This window comes from Balaenoptera physalus (genome assembly GCF_965194825.1).
Source record: "Balaenoptera physalus genome assembly, chromosome: 8".
NCBI classification, from domain to species: domain Eukaryota; kingdom Metazoa; phylum Chordata; class Mammalia; order Artiodactyla; family Balaenopteridae; genus Balaenoptera; species Balaenoptera physalus.
The window spans coordinates 23,714,597-23,733,021 of NC_138887.1; the positions used below are offsets into that span (position 1 = coordinate 23,714,597).

Below are 18,425 nucleotides of genomic sequence, written 5' to 3' on the forward strand. Positions count from 1 at the left end.
TGTATAATTCTACATGTGGGTGTTATTTTAACCTAATCTTAATCACTGATTTTTCTTGGGATAAAGTGATGTCCTGAGACACTACAATTGTTGTTGGTACAGTTGGTAGTTACTAGAAATTCTGCTATGCTGAAACCATGTTATCTACAGAGACAAATATCTATAAATAGGAAGACAAAGCTGGAAGTCCTCATTTATAGATATTACTCTAATATTTCCTACCAAAATTTATCACCAACGTTACAGATCACTTGAGTCTCATAGAGCACCTATGAATGACTCATTATAATATAACAGGGCACCAGAGATTAGAATACTCTACTTACTAACTCTCTTATTAATGTTAAATTTCTTAATAGTTGTGTGCCTTGGTTTCATCATCTGTAAGAAGGTAAATAATAGTAGTGTATATTTCCTGGGTTTGCAGATGAGAATTAAACAAGAAAATGCATATAAGCAACACTACCTGGCAATTAGTAAGCGTCCCATTGATGTTAACTATATTGTCATTATAAGTAGTAGTAGTAGTAGTATTTCTCTTATATAAAAACATAAATAAACCACAAGGTGGGTAATTTTCTAATCCGTTCAACAATTATTCAATATTTAACTCACATCTAAATATCAAGGGCCTTCTTAGTTTTGACACATACATGCATTACAAACCTAGCCTCAGTGTGCCCACTGAGTTGAGAAATGATAAGCGTTCATTACTCTTCTACCACGTTAACCTTATTGACCCCTAATAGTATCTTCTCACTTCAGATTCCTTTGAGAAGCAGCCAGGGCACCCATCAATCAATTAAAGTAAATGTTTGCCCCTCATTTCTCCCTTCTTAAATATATCCTCAAAAACAAAGAGCAAACCATGTTTATTTCATTATTTACTCCATTCACTTGCACTCACATCTAACTTTAACTTTGCTCTTCCATAACTTCAACTCTCAAATTCAATCAGCAGGTTCCTTTTTGCATACCCATTATGTCTCCCACCTCTGAAGCTCCAGAAATGTCCTTCTTCCTCCACATTAACCAATGTGAATTCTATTCTCCACAGTCCATTTCAAGATCTTTCTGCAGCAAGGAACCTTCCCCGATTACTATAGTAAAGTCTCTGTTCTCTCAACTCTTACTCCTTGGGCGGTATGGGCCGAAAAGTAAACGTGCTTTTCAGTCTCAGCCCAGTAACGTGCTAGCCATGGTGGGAACGTCTGGGCTTGTTTTTCCATCTGTAAAATTCATATAACAATGCCTACCAAATCATTTTTGCTGTGGGAATTAGATGAACTACTGAATACATCGGACTTACAGTTAATAGAACACTCATAGAACGAAGTAGATATTTTAATCATGTTCTCTTGTTGCCCTTGTAATATGAATTATTTGATTGTTGTTTATCATCTTTTACTAACAGATATTTTAAATTTGTCTTAGCTTTCTCTTGTACAATTGAGATGGGGTTATTCATTTCTCACACGGAGGTAGATGGTATATTAATATTTTAAATTGTTGGTTGATGATAAGTTTGAGTGTTCTAGTTACCATAATGGATTTTCAAACCAATAACTGTTCACGTTCTGAAATCTGTATTACAGTATACAGTATCAATTCCCTATTCATTAGATATTAGAGTTTAAAAGGATTTACTATATACTATCTAAAAGGGAAGATGCCGTGTGTTTATTAAGCACCTACTATATAGTCAGCAATGTCCTAGATACTAAGAATAAAAAATGATTAAAATGAAAAACACACTGTAGCTGGCAAGAGACAAAAATAAGAGATTAAATGTTAATAAACAGGGCTAATGCTATGACACACGTGGACAAGCCATATGGAACAGCAAGGAGGGATAAACCAACCTGGGAAAGTGGAAGAAAGCCTCACAGAGCTGCAATTTTTTTCCTGAAAAAAAGTGTTACAAGGAAGTCTGCAAAAAGGCTTTTATGATTTCTCTTGATGAATTAAAAAAGAAAAAGAAAAAAAAAATTCTGGTAATCTCAGAAAACGTTAAGCACTTCCCCTGCTGTTCTCTGGCTGCAAATATTTTTTTCTTGACCCAGCTAGTGGTTTTGGTGGTGGTAGTGGTAGGGGTGGTACAGGCTAATGCTCTTTATTCAGAAATGAATCGGTCTCTTATTCCTTCTTTGCCTTCCTCAAATTCATCTTCCATAGATATTTTTATCCACAAATGTCCATAATTACTCTGTTCCCGAGAAGACACTTGGATTTCCCTCTGTTTTCAAAGCCTCAATGACAGCTTTTAATGAAGCCATCTCAAGGGAGTGAGTCCAGAAACCATCTTTCCTAGCAACGCTTAGTTTCCCTTTTTAACATGGCAGAGGAAACAGTCATCTGGGGTGGAGAAGGGTCCATTATGAAGAGCTATAAGAGCTCCAGAATCACTGCTTCAACGCTGACCCCAGTGCCTTAATTAAAGATTTGAGTTCCTATATAAACTGCATTGTAATTTCACCCTTCTGAAAAAGGATATTTTACCACACACTCCATTCTCTAAGTAGTTCTCACTCACTTGACAGCTTGTTTCTAAATGCAGGATGAAACTGCATCACTTGCCCAGTAAATAAAATCAGGATTAATTAACTGGATTATTAAGGCAGCTGGTCTTTACAAATTGTTGGTCTCTTAATCATGTCGCACTACACATTCAGTGAGGTTATTTACTGTGGACTCTCAACCATAAAGGCTGTTTGCATCGTCAGTTATTTACAGCCCCTGGCCATGTGACCCCAGCCTGTCTTAAAAGCATTCACACAACACTGTCATTAATGGCTCTTGGATTTTTATCCATGACTGATTTAGTTCTCAGTATTGAAACCTAAACCACTTCCTCCTCTGGCTATTACTGCATAATAAATCCCTCTTTCTGACAGTTTCTGCATATTCTAGCTCCAGGACCACCCCTAGGGCTCTCTACAAGCCACCTCTGACCTCTTTTGGTGTCCCTTTTTCCCTTCTGGAGCAGGCTACTCCAACAATTTTCCTCAACTTCAGGGGATGAGTACTCTCATATCACCCCTGCCTTTTATTTCAAAAGTACACTCCAGGAGGAACTATTACCAGTTGTTTATACCTCTTTGTGAGTGAAAGTCAATACTTAAATCTACCAGTTACGTGTTCTTTTAAAAATATGTCTTTGGCTCCTAGTTGGTCTTTCTGTTTTCTTTGTTTGCATTCCTTGCTCTCAAAAGTCCTCTGAAATACAGCCAGAGATATTTTGTATGGAATGTAAATCACTAACGTGATGTCGTTGCCTCCATGGCTTTTGTATTCCTTAGAATCAAATCTAAACATCTCCCCGTGGTCATCAGGACCCACGTGACTTTGTTTCTCTGCCTTTGGGATACAGTCTCGTCCTTGCCTTCTCTTCTTTCACTGAGATCAAGCCACTCAGGTTTTCTTTTCTTTTCCTCAAATCTGCCAGAATTATTTTTGCCCCAGAGCGTTTACTAGCTTGTCGCTCTGCCTGAAATGCTCTTTTCCCCTGATCTTTGCAAGATTTTTTCACCTTTCTTTAATTTCCTTCAGAGAACTTATCTCAGCCTAACTTTTTTTTTTCTTTTATCGGGGTATATAGTTGCTTTACAATGTTGTGTTAGTTTCTGTCGTTAGTTACAACGAAGCGAATCAGCTATATGTATACCTATAGCCACTCCCTCTTGGACCTCCCCCCTCCCACCCCCCTTTCCCACCCATCTAGGTCACCACAGAGCACGGAGCTGAGCTCCCTGCATTATACAGCAGGTACCCACTAGCTATCTGTTTTACACATAGTAGTGTATATAAGCCAATCCCAATCTCCCAGTTCATCCCACCCCCGCTTCCCCACTCCCTGTGTCCACATGTCCATTCTCTCTGTCTGCATCTCTATTCCTGCCCTGCAAATAGGTTCATCTGTACCATTCTTCTAGATTCCACATATATGCATTAATATACGATATTTGTTTTTCTCTTTCTGACTTACTTCACTCTGTATGACAGACTCTAGGTCCATCCAAGCCTCTACAAATGACCCAATTTCGTTGCTTTTTATGGCTGAGTAATATTCCATTGTATATATGTACCACATCTTCTTTATCCATTCATCTATCAATGGACATTTAGGTTGCATCCATGTCCTGGCTATTGAAAATAGTACTGCAGTGAACATTGGGGTGCATGTGTATTTTTGAATTATGGTTTTCTCAGGGTATATGCCCAGTAGTGGGATTGCTGGGTCATATGGTAGTTCTATTTTTAGTTTTTTAAGGAATCTGCATACTGTTCTCCATAGTGGCTGTATCAATTTACATTCCCACCAACAGTGCAAGAGGGTTCCCTTTTCTCCACCATCAGCCTGACCTTTACATAGCTATTTGTGTGTTTGTTTTAACTTTTCCATCTAGGAAGTAAATTTCACAACAGCAAGGATGTTGCTTTGTTACCTGCTATACCCTCAATGCCTAAAATACTGCCAGGCACATAGTAAGTGCTCAATAAATATTTGATGAAAGAATTAATAAATGGTATTTCCAGTAGCAAAGACATAGTGATAAAATAGTTAATACTACCCGATATTCATTTTACATCAGGTAAGTTTTGAGCACTTTACATGAATTATCATGATCTTCACTTTCTCATGAGATTGATATTATCATAGTGATGTGAGACCTGTAAAGTTAGGTAGTAGTAACCTAGAAAATTGAGTCTAGGCATTCTGACTCCATGGCCTGGGCTAGATGTTACCCAGAGTCCTATAAATTATATTATGAAGGCTGCTGTGTATGAAAGTTTTTGTAGTGAAAAGCCTTCTTGGTGAGACTCTAAGTAATGAAGTATAGAAGATGCTTAAAGTTTGGAGCTAGACTCTTTGTATTTCTTACTTTGGGGCCTTTAGAAAGTTATTTAACTCAGGGCAAGTATCTAAATGCATTAGACTCTCAGTTTTTCCATTTACAAAACAGACTAATACCTTCAGAATATCTTACGAAGAAAGCAGATAACTATGTATAGTGTGCACCTTTACATAGGAATGCTCACAGAAAATGCTCAGTAAATGGTTATTTGTAAGAGGGTGATAATTGTGGTAGTTTTCTGGTGCTATAGCTGTTGACTGTTATGAGTTGCCTAGCACATAGTTTACCTTCTTTACCAATATGAATTCAGCCATGATTTACCATGCCTGGAGGGTTGCCAGAAGAGATCTGACGGGAGGCTATAGAACGGGAATACCGAGGACCCTTATGATAAAGGTCAAGTTTGTAACACTGTAGATGACAGCTAACGTCCAGGGTGAGTAAATCTAAGCTCCAGGAGAGCCAGCTTCTCCCAGCAACTCAAGGTTACAAGGTGAATGAGAAGAAATTCAACTTGGGGAAAGAATGAGTCAAGACCCTACTCTTGAATTGGGAAAATAAAAGTTCAGGGTCAAAAATGAAGACCCACAGGTGCATAACATGATAATGATCATCAGAATGTCTGCTGGCCAGTGGCAGGGGGCTAAGAAAATAGGAGCAACAATAAAGATAACAAATCCTCACTGGAGCTTCTGAATGAAGTGGAGGGGTCTTATAACAGCACGTAACAAGAGCATTAATTCAACTAATAATAATATATAATCATGTGGCAGGAATGTTATAAACACTTTATGTATAAATATGATTCTAACCTTCACAACAACCCTGTGAGTTGCTATCATTTTTATCCTCATTTTTCAGATGAGGCACCCAAGGTACAAAGAGGTTAAGTAACTTTCCCAAGGCCACTCAGTAAGCAACTGGCTGCTGGGAGTCTGCATTACAGATGATTATCCTGGAAAATCCATGGATATGGGTCCACTGAGCCACACAACCCATCAAGGCATGATTGGAACTATAGGTACAAGTATTGAGAAGAAGGATGGTTTCCAAACATTTTAAAAAATAAAATTGCAAGAGAACCTAATGAAATTGTCAGTTTTTAACTAAAATAAACTTTAATAATAATTATGTGACATATTCTTCAGAAGATACTTACATATTTGAATAGCAGCACTATAATGAAACTTCTTCTATCTCCAATTATGTAAGTACATTTCCTCACACTTTCATATCTAAAAACAAAAATTAGAAATAGCATTTTGGTTCAATCTTGTTTCATCCAAGGTAATTTAATTAATGAAAGAAAGAGATGCTACATCCATCTCATATACATCTTCATTTAAGATTTTTTTTTGTTTAGTGATTTTTATGTTATTGAGCTTTTACTATGCGTCAGGTACTATAAGAATTTCACATGTATTAACTCATTTAATTCTCACAACTACTACATGTGAAAGATATTATTGTAATTCCAATTTTAGAGAAAGCAACATCTCATCAAGAGGGACATAACATTCCCAGGCTGTATCATTTTTAAGTGGAGAAGTTGGAATGGGAACTTGAAGCAGAAACTGAGATTCATTTTGAAATAATAAAAAAATTGAATATAGCTGGTTTGTGGATCTCGATGTGCATGATCTGTGGATACAACACACATACATCTGCATCCATGAAAATATCACTGGGAATCCAGTGAATGTGCCAGGCAGATGTGGCTTGGGTAGTACCTCCTCAGTTTTTTTTGTTTCCCATGGTTGCTTTTCCTATTCACAGCTTACAACTGTGAGTCCTCATCAACTCAAAAGATACTTTGAAGGTCCAAGCTCTCTGTTTGATGAGCCATGATGCAGCAGAGAAGGGAAGTTGATTACTAATCATACCCTCTCCACCCCCGACCCACACAAATCAGTGAAAGGGAAAAAATTAAACAAGATATTGAAAAATATCCAGAGAAACAATAGGAATGGCTTTGATTTTTATAATAATTCCATCATATATCCATTTGGCCATGCAGAAATCATTATGTTTTTTATCTCATAAAGTGTTTGGATGGCATGTTTATAATTCAGAGGAATAACTCAGAGGAAAAAACACTTAAGGAACATAATTCACCCCACTTTTGTACTTGGGGGTTGAGAGATAACCTTACAAAGGATAAATAGTTTTAATGTGTTTGTTATAATGGCATTCTTTAATAGCACTTTATGTAAGTAACACTCAAGCATGGCAACATAATAGCCCTGAGAAATATACAATTCAACCTGTATGGAAAGTATTATTTTATGAGGTACATAGACAAATACATTAGTCACTAGAGTGAAGATGGCATTTTCTTATCTTGGAGGTAGTTCTTCCAATTCTCAATACCTGTGCACTATGAAAGTAAAGTTGTTATGAAATCATAAAAATTGAAATATATACCAGAGGCCCCTTAGGAAAAACAATTCATTGACAGTGAAGTTCACTGAACAGCACATACACAGAATTTGTTGCAATTGGTTTTGATTTTGCAGAGGGGCTTGTATTCTTGTGCAAAAGGTGATTGGATAAAATGATGGTGGGATAACTCTTATGAAAAAAAAAAAAATTTTCACAATAGTCTTCCACAACTTTGTCACCATGCATAAAATTCAAAGAAATTCTCAATGCCACTGGTTAAGTAACCATTTTACTTAGTCTGCTTATTTCTTTGTCTAGACTGAAGTTTTCAATGGACTTGACTGTGCTGCAAAACAAAGCTGCGGTGTCTCTCTTGACTTTACCCAGAGAGTAAATATAGGAAACTGTGATCCTTTCCTTAAAAAAATTTTTCACTTAGGTAGGAGGCACAAAGCATCAGAAATGCATTAAAATGGTAAGAAATGCATTTAAAAACTTTTAAACTAAGGTTAAGTTCAAATAGAAGCAAGGGAGATACTGAGAAATGAAACAATTAGGGAGTAGTGCAGAATCATCAGGTTGGAAGATTTGTTGAGATTACTTTTATTTTTTGTTGTTTCTTTTCCTGTGGCTTCCTTTCCCTCACTTTTATAAAGGCTCATTTATCTTGGTAAGGTGTTATCTGATCCACTGACCGCAGGCTCCCCAGCCTAGACCATTGGCATTTAACTTGTCAAAGGACACAACTTAAATATTCCTTCCTGTTCTAGCAATATGTCACTTTCTAAATAAACAAATATTAAGATATTTATTGATTACTTATTATATGATATGTTCTGCCCTAACACTTTACTGGGATGAACTTGGGCAGAGAACTGAGGCAGAGAGATTCGATAACTTTCCCATGATAAGACAGTAGGCTTGGATTCAAATCCTAGCAGTCTGGTTCCAAAGCCCAAGCATTTATAAACTATACTTTTTTTTTTTCCCACTGTGGACACAAGTCTGAATAACTGTCCACAGACGTGAGTGGATGTACCATGACTCTTAAAGAGAAAACAAATATGAATTTGCTTGCTGTTTATAAAATATCATAGAAATACACACAGAAACTGAGAACATTGGATGTTTCTGGGGTAGGACTTGCATAAAGGAGAGATAGTAGTGCAAGGAGAGATTTCCAAGTATATCTTTCTGGAAGTTTTGAATTTTGAAATCCAGATGCATTACTTTCACAAAAAAAAGGATAAATAAATAAAGCAGGGAAAAAAAGAACAATTACAAGAGTCAGTAGATTCTACCATGCCAACAAGAAATTGTAAGCCCAACATTAAAAAGGAAAATTAAAGACATCCTTGGGGAATTCAACATGTTTTATTTTGCCAGGCACATGATTTCTTCAATATCCAATTAAATAATACTGTGCTAACTACATTTTCTAACACAGAGTGAACATTCACTGTAATGACAGTTTCATCATGCTAGAATCTATTCACAAACCTACACTGTGAAAAAAAGTGCATTTCTAGGAAATTTTATGTACAAATGGAAAACATATCAAGTCATCGAACTGTCAAACTACACAAAATAAAACCAACCAATCAACCACCAACATTCAGTATATGTTAACAATAGTTTTAAGCAAGAAACTTTTCTTTACATTTGGCAGTTTTGTTCAAAAGGGGCTCTATAATTTTAAAAGTAAAGTAATAAAAGTATATACAATTTAATAATGTTCAAAGTAGAAGATATTAAATAGCACAAATAATGTTACAACACTAAACACCCTATTGTCTATCAGTTTGGGTTTACATGAAGCAAGGGGACCTGTATAGTTTACCCTATCCTCTGAGTCTAAAACAATTTTACTTTCAACTCTGTACATAGAATAGATTGGCCATAAATACAGAAGATGGTTTTGGCTTTATACACATTTCTATTTGTGCATGTAGAGTAGAAATAATGACCTACTTGCAAAATAAACTGCTTTAGAGACTACTTTAGAATCATATACATTTGGAACAATAGCTTTTATTTAATAGCTTTTTTTTGAATAAACATTATTTATGTTGCGTTTGTTAATTGCTATTTTTGCCCCATTGAGGCTTCCTCTTATAATATCATAATTTACCACCATTTAAATAATAAATCTTATTCCTAGATTCTGATCAGTGATTACATTAATTTTGATGATGATTTTAGTTCTTGATGCTTTATATTGTAGTGCTTAGGAAGGTAATATATCTACTTTGATTACCTTCTTCATGGCTTGTTAACTACAAATAAAACTTTTGTATTAGATTTTGATTAGGTATATGATATAAGTTCTGTTTGCACCTAGAAACATGAAAATGTCTTTAAAAGTAAGTAAAATGAAAGAGCAAAAGTTGTGTTTTTAAAAGAAATATGAGGATATGAAGAAAATTTTCATACTTCTCCCATCTAGTTGTTATTTGGAGTAAAAAAAAAAATCACTATTAAATTACTCTAATAAAAGGATCCAAACATACAATTAGAAGATAGTTATTTTATTCGTCACAAACTTACCACATTTGTATTTATATACCAGTGAACATAATGTACCGACATTCTTTTAAAATAAAGTATGTCTATTTTTGTTCAAATTAGAATTTTTCTCACTTCTCCACAAAATGAGTGTCTCTCCAGCACACATGAAAGAGTATTAAAAAAAAAAAAAGAATCGGTGACTTAAAAGTCAGTATGGTATCTGAGGTTGGTAAACAAAAAAAAGTGAGTTAATCATTGAAATTAATTATTGAAGTTAAAAATTAGTAACATTTTTAATAAACTTCTGTCAATAAAATTGCATTTTCTACCTTGTTTTTTCTTTTTTTTCCATTTTGATTGTTTCGGCCCTCATATACAAGTTTGATATTTCAAAAGAAATTTCTTCTTATATTTTTTAAAATGCCATACAAACTAGAAAATTAGAATAAACACATTTATCAATTAAACTGTGTAAGATTATATTCTCTGAGTCTAGAATAACTTAAATAACTTCCAAAAAAGAAAGTGCTTTTGTTTGGAAGATGATTACATAACAATATAAACTTAAATGCTTCACTGATATAATTCCAATATTAAAGATATTAATGGTTAGTGGTCCTTTTATCTTCCTGAAACAAGGGAACAGAGATCAATGACAGATATCAACAACTGATAATTTTTGCAATCTTAAAAGTAACTAATACTATATCTCACTGGAAGCACATAAACTCCATGTTATCTTTTTATGAAAATCGCTTGTGTTTTATACAACTTTTAGATTCCCTCTTCCTTGTCTCTTTTCTATTCTACGTTTCTTTTGACAACTACTCTGTCACATGCATTTATATAACTTTTACTATGTAAAAATTGTGAACTTGGCATTTGGTTTTGTATACAAATGATTGACAGTTAGAACTCTAAACCCTTAAAGCAAGGATCAAAGATCACAGGTTACGGCCCTAGTTCAATTAAGGGATGTAAGAATTCTAGTTTTATAGTCGCCATATTGGTTTTGAAGAAAAGGTAAATAAAGATATAAATAAAATCTAGGTTAAGTTAAATATTTCTATGCACCATGAGGACCATGACATGTCTAGTGCTAGTCAATATCATACAAGAAAATGCATACTCATTTCAGTTCACGTAACGTTCACCTTTAGGAGTGAGTAACCACCTTTCTCAGGAATTTCCCATGGGTAAAGCACAAGATTCTTTGCTCAGAAGTTGATCACTGAAGACAGATCATTTACTGATGGAAGCATAAGCCTCATTTAAGAAAACATTATGACTCTGGCAGCTGATTCCTCCTATTTCTACTTTTCCGGCTATTGATGAGAGCCTTTAACTTGCCATAGTCCCCTCTCATCTTCTGGGATTCTTCTCCCTGTTGATGTTGCTGCCGAGTATCTTTGCAGTACTGATTAATCATCTGCATTTCTGAGTGGCTGAACGCCCCCATGATGTCCTTCGGGTGGAAGGGTAAAGCCCTCACAGAGCTGGCCCAGGTCCATGGAGACCATTTGTCTGTAACAATAGCCACCATTTCGGAATCTAAAACTTTAAAGTTGATCTTGGCTATGGTCTGCTTGAAGCTGTTTTCTGTTGCGATGCAGTGATACAGTCCTTGGTCAGAATCCTGAACAGAGCGGATCAGGAGTCCTTGTGAAGTGGCTATGATTCGCTCATTCAGCTTGACCTAAAAGAGAGATATCAAAGATCTGAACACCTAACTCTATATCTTCTAAAAAGATATGACCAATAATACAGAGTGTTAACTTCCTTCTTAGTGGACACAGATTTTTGGTAAGTTCCATTGTCTTTTTTTTTTTTTTTTGCTCAGGAAATCTAGTCTCAGCAGTACTGAATCTATTAAAGAGAGGGTGAAGTTATCACTCATATTGCCCAAAATAGCTTAAAGTGCGTTCCCTTTGGATAGAAGTAGTTTCTCCACATATAAGCCAGAGTTTTGGATGTTTCTGGAATGTAAATCACAGTCAACATATAAAAATGAAATTCACAGATAGTTTAAAATGTCTATTTTATCCTGTAGTTCTTGCCTTTTATTGTAACAAAAACACTCACTTATTGAGTAATAACATGAAGCCACAATTAAAAGGTTGAATTTTACCTTTTTTTCAATGAATGAATGAATATTCCCTTAACTAAAAATTTTATAAGCAGAGGCAGCGTTTTGAACATTATCAAGGGCTTTTTCCTATTATCTAACACAAAGAATGACTGAAAATAAGCTGGAACTCATTATCTTATAAGTACTCCAAGTGGTTTTACTTTCCAAGGAAAAGTAATAAGAAGCTATGAGGTGAATATTTAATTACTTTACAGGCTTATACTGGAAAAAATATCATTTTCTAGATATAAACTAAATGCTGAAATCCATTTCCTTACAGTTCCCGCTATAGTATTGTCAATGAACACATAAAAACCTAAGTGGTAAGTAGTTCCTTCACATGTATACTCAGGAATGCTCTTTCATTGAGGGAAGAAAGAAATTTGACCCAAAGAAAAATAAGGGAAGGCAAAATATAGTATTGAAATACAAAAAATAGAACAGAACTAGAAGAGAGAGATTAGGAAAAAGTAAGGACAGAAATACATAAAGCAAATTTTTTTATGTTCATTTAATTTTTAAAGTTTAAATGTGCCTTGAAAACAGTTTTAAATAATGTAGGAATGCATTCAGAAATAAAAGAAAAGAAAGCCTTTTCCATTTGTGTGAAATTGGGAAAAATTTTGGAGGCCAATTTGATAATATCTATTAGCATGTATATAATATTCAGTGCAGACATTTTATTTCTAGGAATTTATACAGAAGATATACTCTTACAAGTATGCAGATATTCATTTACATGATGTTTTTGATAAGAGGAAAAACAAGAAATAATGTAACCAGTAGATAGCTTTAGAAAACTTCAGGTATGTTCCTACAGTGGAATACTATGCAGCCAAGAAAAATAAGGTAGCTCCACATGTACTGATATGATGTGTGTGTGTGTGTGTGTGTGTGTGTGTGTGTGTGTGTGTGTCTGTGTGTATGTATCAGAGAGACAGAGACAGACAAAGAGAGAGCAGAAAATAGGAAGATTATGGAGACTATTTGGAGGAATATATAATTCTTAGCAGCCTTATACTCTGAGAAGTGGGAATAAGTATTGAAGTGGAGAAGAGGAGGGCTTTTAGTTTTCACTTATGCTATTCAATATGAACTATTTGCATTTTTCTCTGCAAGCTTTTTTTTACCATTTGTCTTACTTTTCAAAAATAAAAGTTCAATATTTACATACCATTAATATGAGAAATATGTGTATGTTTGCCTAAGCTACTAAGGAAGAATTAAAATAAATTTAATTAAATATTAATAGTTTATTCAGCTAAAGTGAGACTGAGTGGAATTGTGATCTGCTTGAATTCTGGACAGAACAGATTTTCGTAATTACATTAGAGTTAATTTTTTCATAGTCTTAAACTATGGCATTCTTCTGTTTTTTGAGATTGGAAGAAAAATCAAGATAGTCATATTTGAGCCTCCACATTCTTGAACCTTCTGAAATAGAACATTAGAAATATCATAAAAGTGATAAAATTCATGATCCATTCCCTTTTAAATTTCATTTGATAATTCCTGTGACATGTATTCAAGACTGTATATATTCATTTATTTCAATTTTACATAATAGAAATTACATTCACTCATTACATATTATTCCACTGAACTTTCTACTGAATAAAAGAAAAGCATTTTATCTATGTTAGGTAAGCCCCCGTTTGAGTTTTGGATTTCCAATTCACATACACACACACAGAATTTCTCTGGAAGGATGGTTCATGTCCACATGTCATGTTCTAGCCTAAGAATTCCATTTCTGTATGATAATCATCATAGTACATTATGAATTTTACCCCCGATTATTTTGCAAGGCAATTATTCTTATGCTCCATATCCATTCAAAATAATTTAAAATTGATTAGACTGCAGACAATTCAAGACTAATTTGATGATAGATTTGATAGCAAAGAAAATAGGTCTCAAACAATAATTTTTTTTAATGAAAAAACTAAAAAAAAAAATTTAATATCATGGAAATCTGGGGCAAGAAGGGGCCCTGAAGTCCATTGAGCTCATCTTTGACAGTTATATCTCATCTTATGCAAGTGGTCATCAGCCTATGGTTTAATATTCCAGTGACAGGGGACACAAAATTTCCTAAACAACTCATAACATCTTTGGATAGGCAGGTCTGAGAATTGGGAAGTATTTTCTCATAAAGAGCCAACATCTGTTTCAGTAATTTTGATGCAATGCCTGTGTTCTACAGCTTGGGATTGTATCCATTCTACATAGCCCTCATTAACCTAATATGTAGTACGGAAACTGCCTGCAATAGAACACACACAAATGCAGAAGGCTCTATTTTCTCTTTGCTGCATCAGACTTTATGATGTACTGTTAGTACCATTGCAGCCTAGGCTACTTTGACGGTTTATATATCCATATATATTTTTCTTCTTATCCTCTCATTTGTCAGGACAACGTGACATCAATATCATAGAATTCATTATTTATAATATTTCACTCTATGCTGTTTTACAATGTTTTCCTTTTAAAGCAGCTCTTTACAATCAGTGAAAGGTTCATATAAGTGTCCTTTTATTTGAAAATCGAGGTTTTTTTTACATATCAGTAAATAAAGGCAATGGTCCCATACACAATGATTCCACATATTACCTAACAAAACCCCAGGAGTTATGAATAATAAAGCAATGGAAACAGATTACCACACAGCAGAAAAATGCTCTTTGCCATTTCTTGCTGAGGAAAATTGAACTTTTTTAAAAGCCCCTTTTATCTTGTGAATCACACAAAGGTGCTGTTGTGTGAGAACTTAGCTTCTGGATTTGCACACATCTTGTTTCTTCTACAAATGCTTCCTCACATCAATATCCCCATCTGAGTGCGCAAGCTCTTGTTTTAATCACTGTGTTATCAAGGTGAGCAGGAAGAGAGGATTTCTAATTAATCCGTCAACCCTATGGACAAAGGATTTTAAAGAAGGTGGCACTTGTCATCCCAGAGACATTAAAGGATGTTCATATGTCTTTCCTTGTTCATTTGATCTGAACCTCCCTGAGGGATGGTGATTTAATGCTCTTTCCAAAGCCCTGACTGATTGCTGCTCTGCTGAGTTACTCACCTCTTTCCTCCTGTCCTCGTCTTTCTGTAACAACCACTTGATAGATGCCTGTGGAGACTTGGGGGCACACTCAAGGAAAGTGGTGTTATTTTTTACTCCATACTGAACAATTTCAGCTGCATTTCTATATGCTGAAGAGCAAAAATAAAAGGAGAGAGGATGACAATGGAATTTGGAACATATTCTATTATATGAATGTTTGTTTCTCTATAAAATTGTGAGCAACTATGGCAAACCCCAAAGGCAGTCTTAATCATTTAACAAGCAGACTATTATACATTGTTTGCCTGGTTTGTTTAACCTAAAGGGAAGGAGAGAAAGATATAAGGGAACGAATGTTTATTCAAGAATTACTTTACACAAAGGAATGCACTTAATATCATCTTGAACATTTAATTATTATAACATCTTTGTGAATTAAATTTTCTCAGCTTTTCATAGCTGAACAAATTGAGGCCGTGAGTTATGAGGAAACATATCCTAGTTAAAGAATTAGTAAGTGCCAGGCAATACTGAAGCCAAGTTCATCCCACCCCTAAACTCCATACTCAGTGTGGTATAGATTAAATTCGGAAACATTGGGAAAAGGCAGAAAGCAAGGTGTGGCCACAGTGGGATGTAATGGTTGAGAAAATGATCTTTGAAATCAGATTTTGCCTGAGGTAAAATCTTGACTTCATCACTACTGGCTGTGTAACCTTAGAGAAGTTATTTAATATCTCTGTGCTTCAGTTTTACTTGGTTCTAAAACAGACATTTTCAGACATTCTTTACTGAAAGTCTTAAATTAGGAAGAGTATTTAGTATAATCATGTGGTAGCTTAGACATGGGCAGAATCCTCATTCATAAAGTGGGAATAGGAATAGACCTTACTTAAGAATAATTTCTTGAGCACTGAAATAATCCATAAAAAAGCACTTAGCTCAGGTTTTGACACAAAATCAACACTGGTGTTTGTTCATCATTACCTCTGCTGCAAATACTCTTACCACTATGACTGACACTCAGATTTATAAAATACTCAGCAAACAGAGAAATAGTAACCTGGCTTTATTCCCTCAATTAGATGTATGGAACAATTAAGCAAAATGTGTCTCAATTTTCTTCTTGTAGTTAGTGTAGTTAGTGACAAGAATTTCATTATTTAAATAAAACCAAAAATGCCCAGACTCAAAAAGATTAGCAACAGGAATCTCAGTGTTAACAGTTAACAACAGTACCTCTGTAGCACCTTGGTGAGCCTGGAGGAAGGTCCCTCTGTTGGTGGGGTGGAGGTGGAGGGAGGGGGTCAGTGGGAAAAGTATAATAACATAATATCTCCATGTCAGGATGGGAAGAAAGGAATTAGATTAATTGTAAGATACAAGGCAGGACTGCCAGAAGTAAATGGAATGGTTGTAAACTGTAAAACCAAGGCACTAAAGTACACCCATGTTCAGAGCAGGATAATTCATAATAGCCAACATTTGGAAGCAGTGCAAGTGTTCACTGATGGATGAGTGGGTAAACAAAATGCGATATATATTATACATACAATGGATTATGTTTTCACCTTAAACAGGAAAAAAAATATTCTGACACATGTTACAACATGAATGAACCCTGAAGAAGACATTAGGCTAAGTGAAATAAGCCATTTACAAAAGGACAAATATTGTATGATTTCACCTATATGAGATATCTAGAGTATTCAGATTCATAGAGACAGAAATTAGAACAGTGGTTGCCAGAAGCTGGGGAAGGGGGAATAGGGAGTTAGTGTTTAATGGGCATGGAGTTTAACTTAGGGATGATGAAAAAATTGTGGTGCCGGTTGCACAACACTGTGAATGTACTTAATGCCACAGAACTGTACACTGTAAAATGGTTAAAATAGTAAATTTTGTATGTAATTTAACACAGTAAAAAACAAACAAACAAGATGTTATTTTTTCTTCAGTGGTAAACAAAAAAATAAGTAAATTTTTTTCTTCAGAAAGAAAATAATGTCTAGGAAAATCTATAATTACTATCTTTGTTAAAGACTTACCTACTAACATACCCAAGGTATCTGTGTTCCTGGACTTTCGTTTTACAAAATTCTTAGTATACATACAAATAACATTTAATTTTTAATTACCATATATGAATACCACTAATTTTTATAGTGAATCTTTCTTTAAAATGACATACTTTAATCTATTATGAGGTTTCCCTTACTGAAATATGATATTGAGCACTGCTACTCTTTACCAAGTTTGACCACTTTTAATTACCTTTTAGATTAAATCCTCTGCATTGAGTCAATGGATTTCCATGTCTCACATCTTGTCTTCGGCTCCTCCTATAAAGCACAGAAGTATATACAAGTGACTTAGAATTAACATTGCCAATTATACCACATTTAAAAGACTTCAGTTTAAATTTTGCAATCTTCTGATTGCCTAAGCTTTCATAAAGAAAAAGTGGTCTGATTATCTGCATTTTTTTGTTCAATGCTTCAAATATAGTGTGGGTACTTAACCTTGTTTTCAATATGAATTAATTCAAACTCTCCCCATCTACCACTTGTGATAGATGAACCTCCTATTATGCGTATGTCCTGGCTAAATGCTAGATGCCAAGTTAATAGTGTAAATTTTTATTTTAGAGACATTCATAGAAAATTTTCTAAGATGATAACTCCAAAGTATAAACTCACTAGCATCTTCCTCCTTATAACTTTTTCTTAAATAAGTATAATTCTCTTACAAAAGTCAAAGTTTTCAAACCATTTCCAGATATACTAAAAAGTTTTCAGAACAAGAGATACAGAGAGCATGGATTTTTAGTATAAAGTTAAGCAAAATTTTTCATTTACTAGAATAAGAATTTTCCTTCACGCTTTTATTTTGAAAAATGTCAAGACTACAGAAAAGTGGATATATGAATACAATGAATGATGGTATACTTAGACTCATAAATCGTGTTTTGCCATATTTATTTTTTCTCTCATATGCAAGTATATGTCATGTATATACTGTGTATGCACATATATGAAAATCTTTAGAAAATAAGTTGCAGACATGGTAATTTTACACCCTTAAATGCATGTGTCTTCTAAGAATAAGTAATTTCCCTACATAAGAACAATATCATTATTATACTAAAGATATCAATATTTATTTAATAATACCATATAATACACATTTTATATTAAAATTTCACTACTTGTCCCCAAAATATTCCTTATGAATTTTTTAAAGTTTATTTAGGATCCAATCAAGGTTCACTCAGGGCATTTACTTGTTACATATCACCAACTTAAGCATTTCAAAAATTTAGTTACATCCTTTGTAAGTTGGTCATTATTTAAATAAAAGTTTAAAGTTACTTGCAAACTATTTAATTTCTTGTCCTAGATTCACTTACATATTAGCTTCAATTGTATTACATAGTGCAACAAATCAAAATAGACCAACTGAAATTCTCTTAGCAATGAATCGTGGG

The 18,425-nt window shown here is 34.4% G+C and overlaps 1 protein-coding gene and 1 long non-coding RNA gene across 2 annotated transcripts in view; one reads left to right on the plus strand and one right to left on the minus strand.

The window, feature by feature from the left end:
• The window catches only part of LOC309666324, a 675,327-nt gene that overhangs the window by 22,938 nt on the left and 633,964 nt on the right, over nt 1–18,425 (plus strand). The gene's annotated exons all lie outside the window — the stretch shown is intronic.
• Nucleotides 8,594–18,425, minus strand: part of SEMA3C (semaphorin 3C) — a 185,235-nt gene continuing 175,403 nt past the window's right edge. Inside the window, exons 16-18 of the mRNA XM_082473528.1 lie at nt 17,213–17,280; nt 14,957–15,087; nt 8,594–11,442 (exon numbers count right to left, since the gene is read on the minus strand). Coding sequence (XP_082329654.1) covers nt 11,029–11,442; nt 14,957–15,087; nt 17,213–17,280 — 613 coding nt within the window. The 3' untranslated portion in view covers nt 8,594–11,028. The remainder of the gene's footprint in view (nt 11,443–14,956; nt 15,088–17,212; nt 17,281–18,425) is intronic.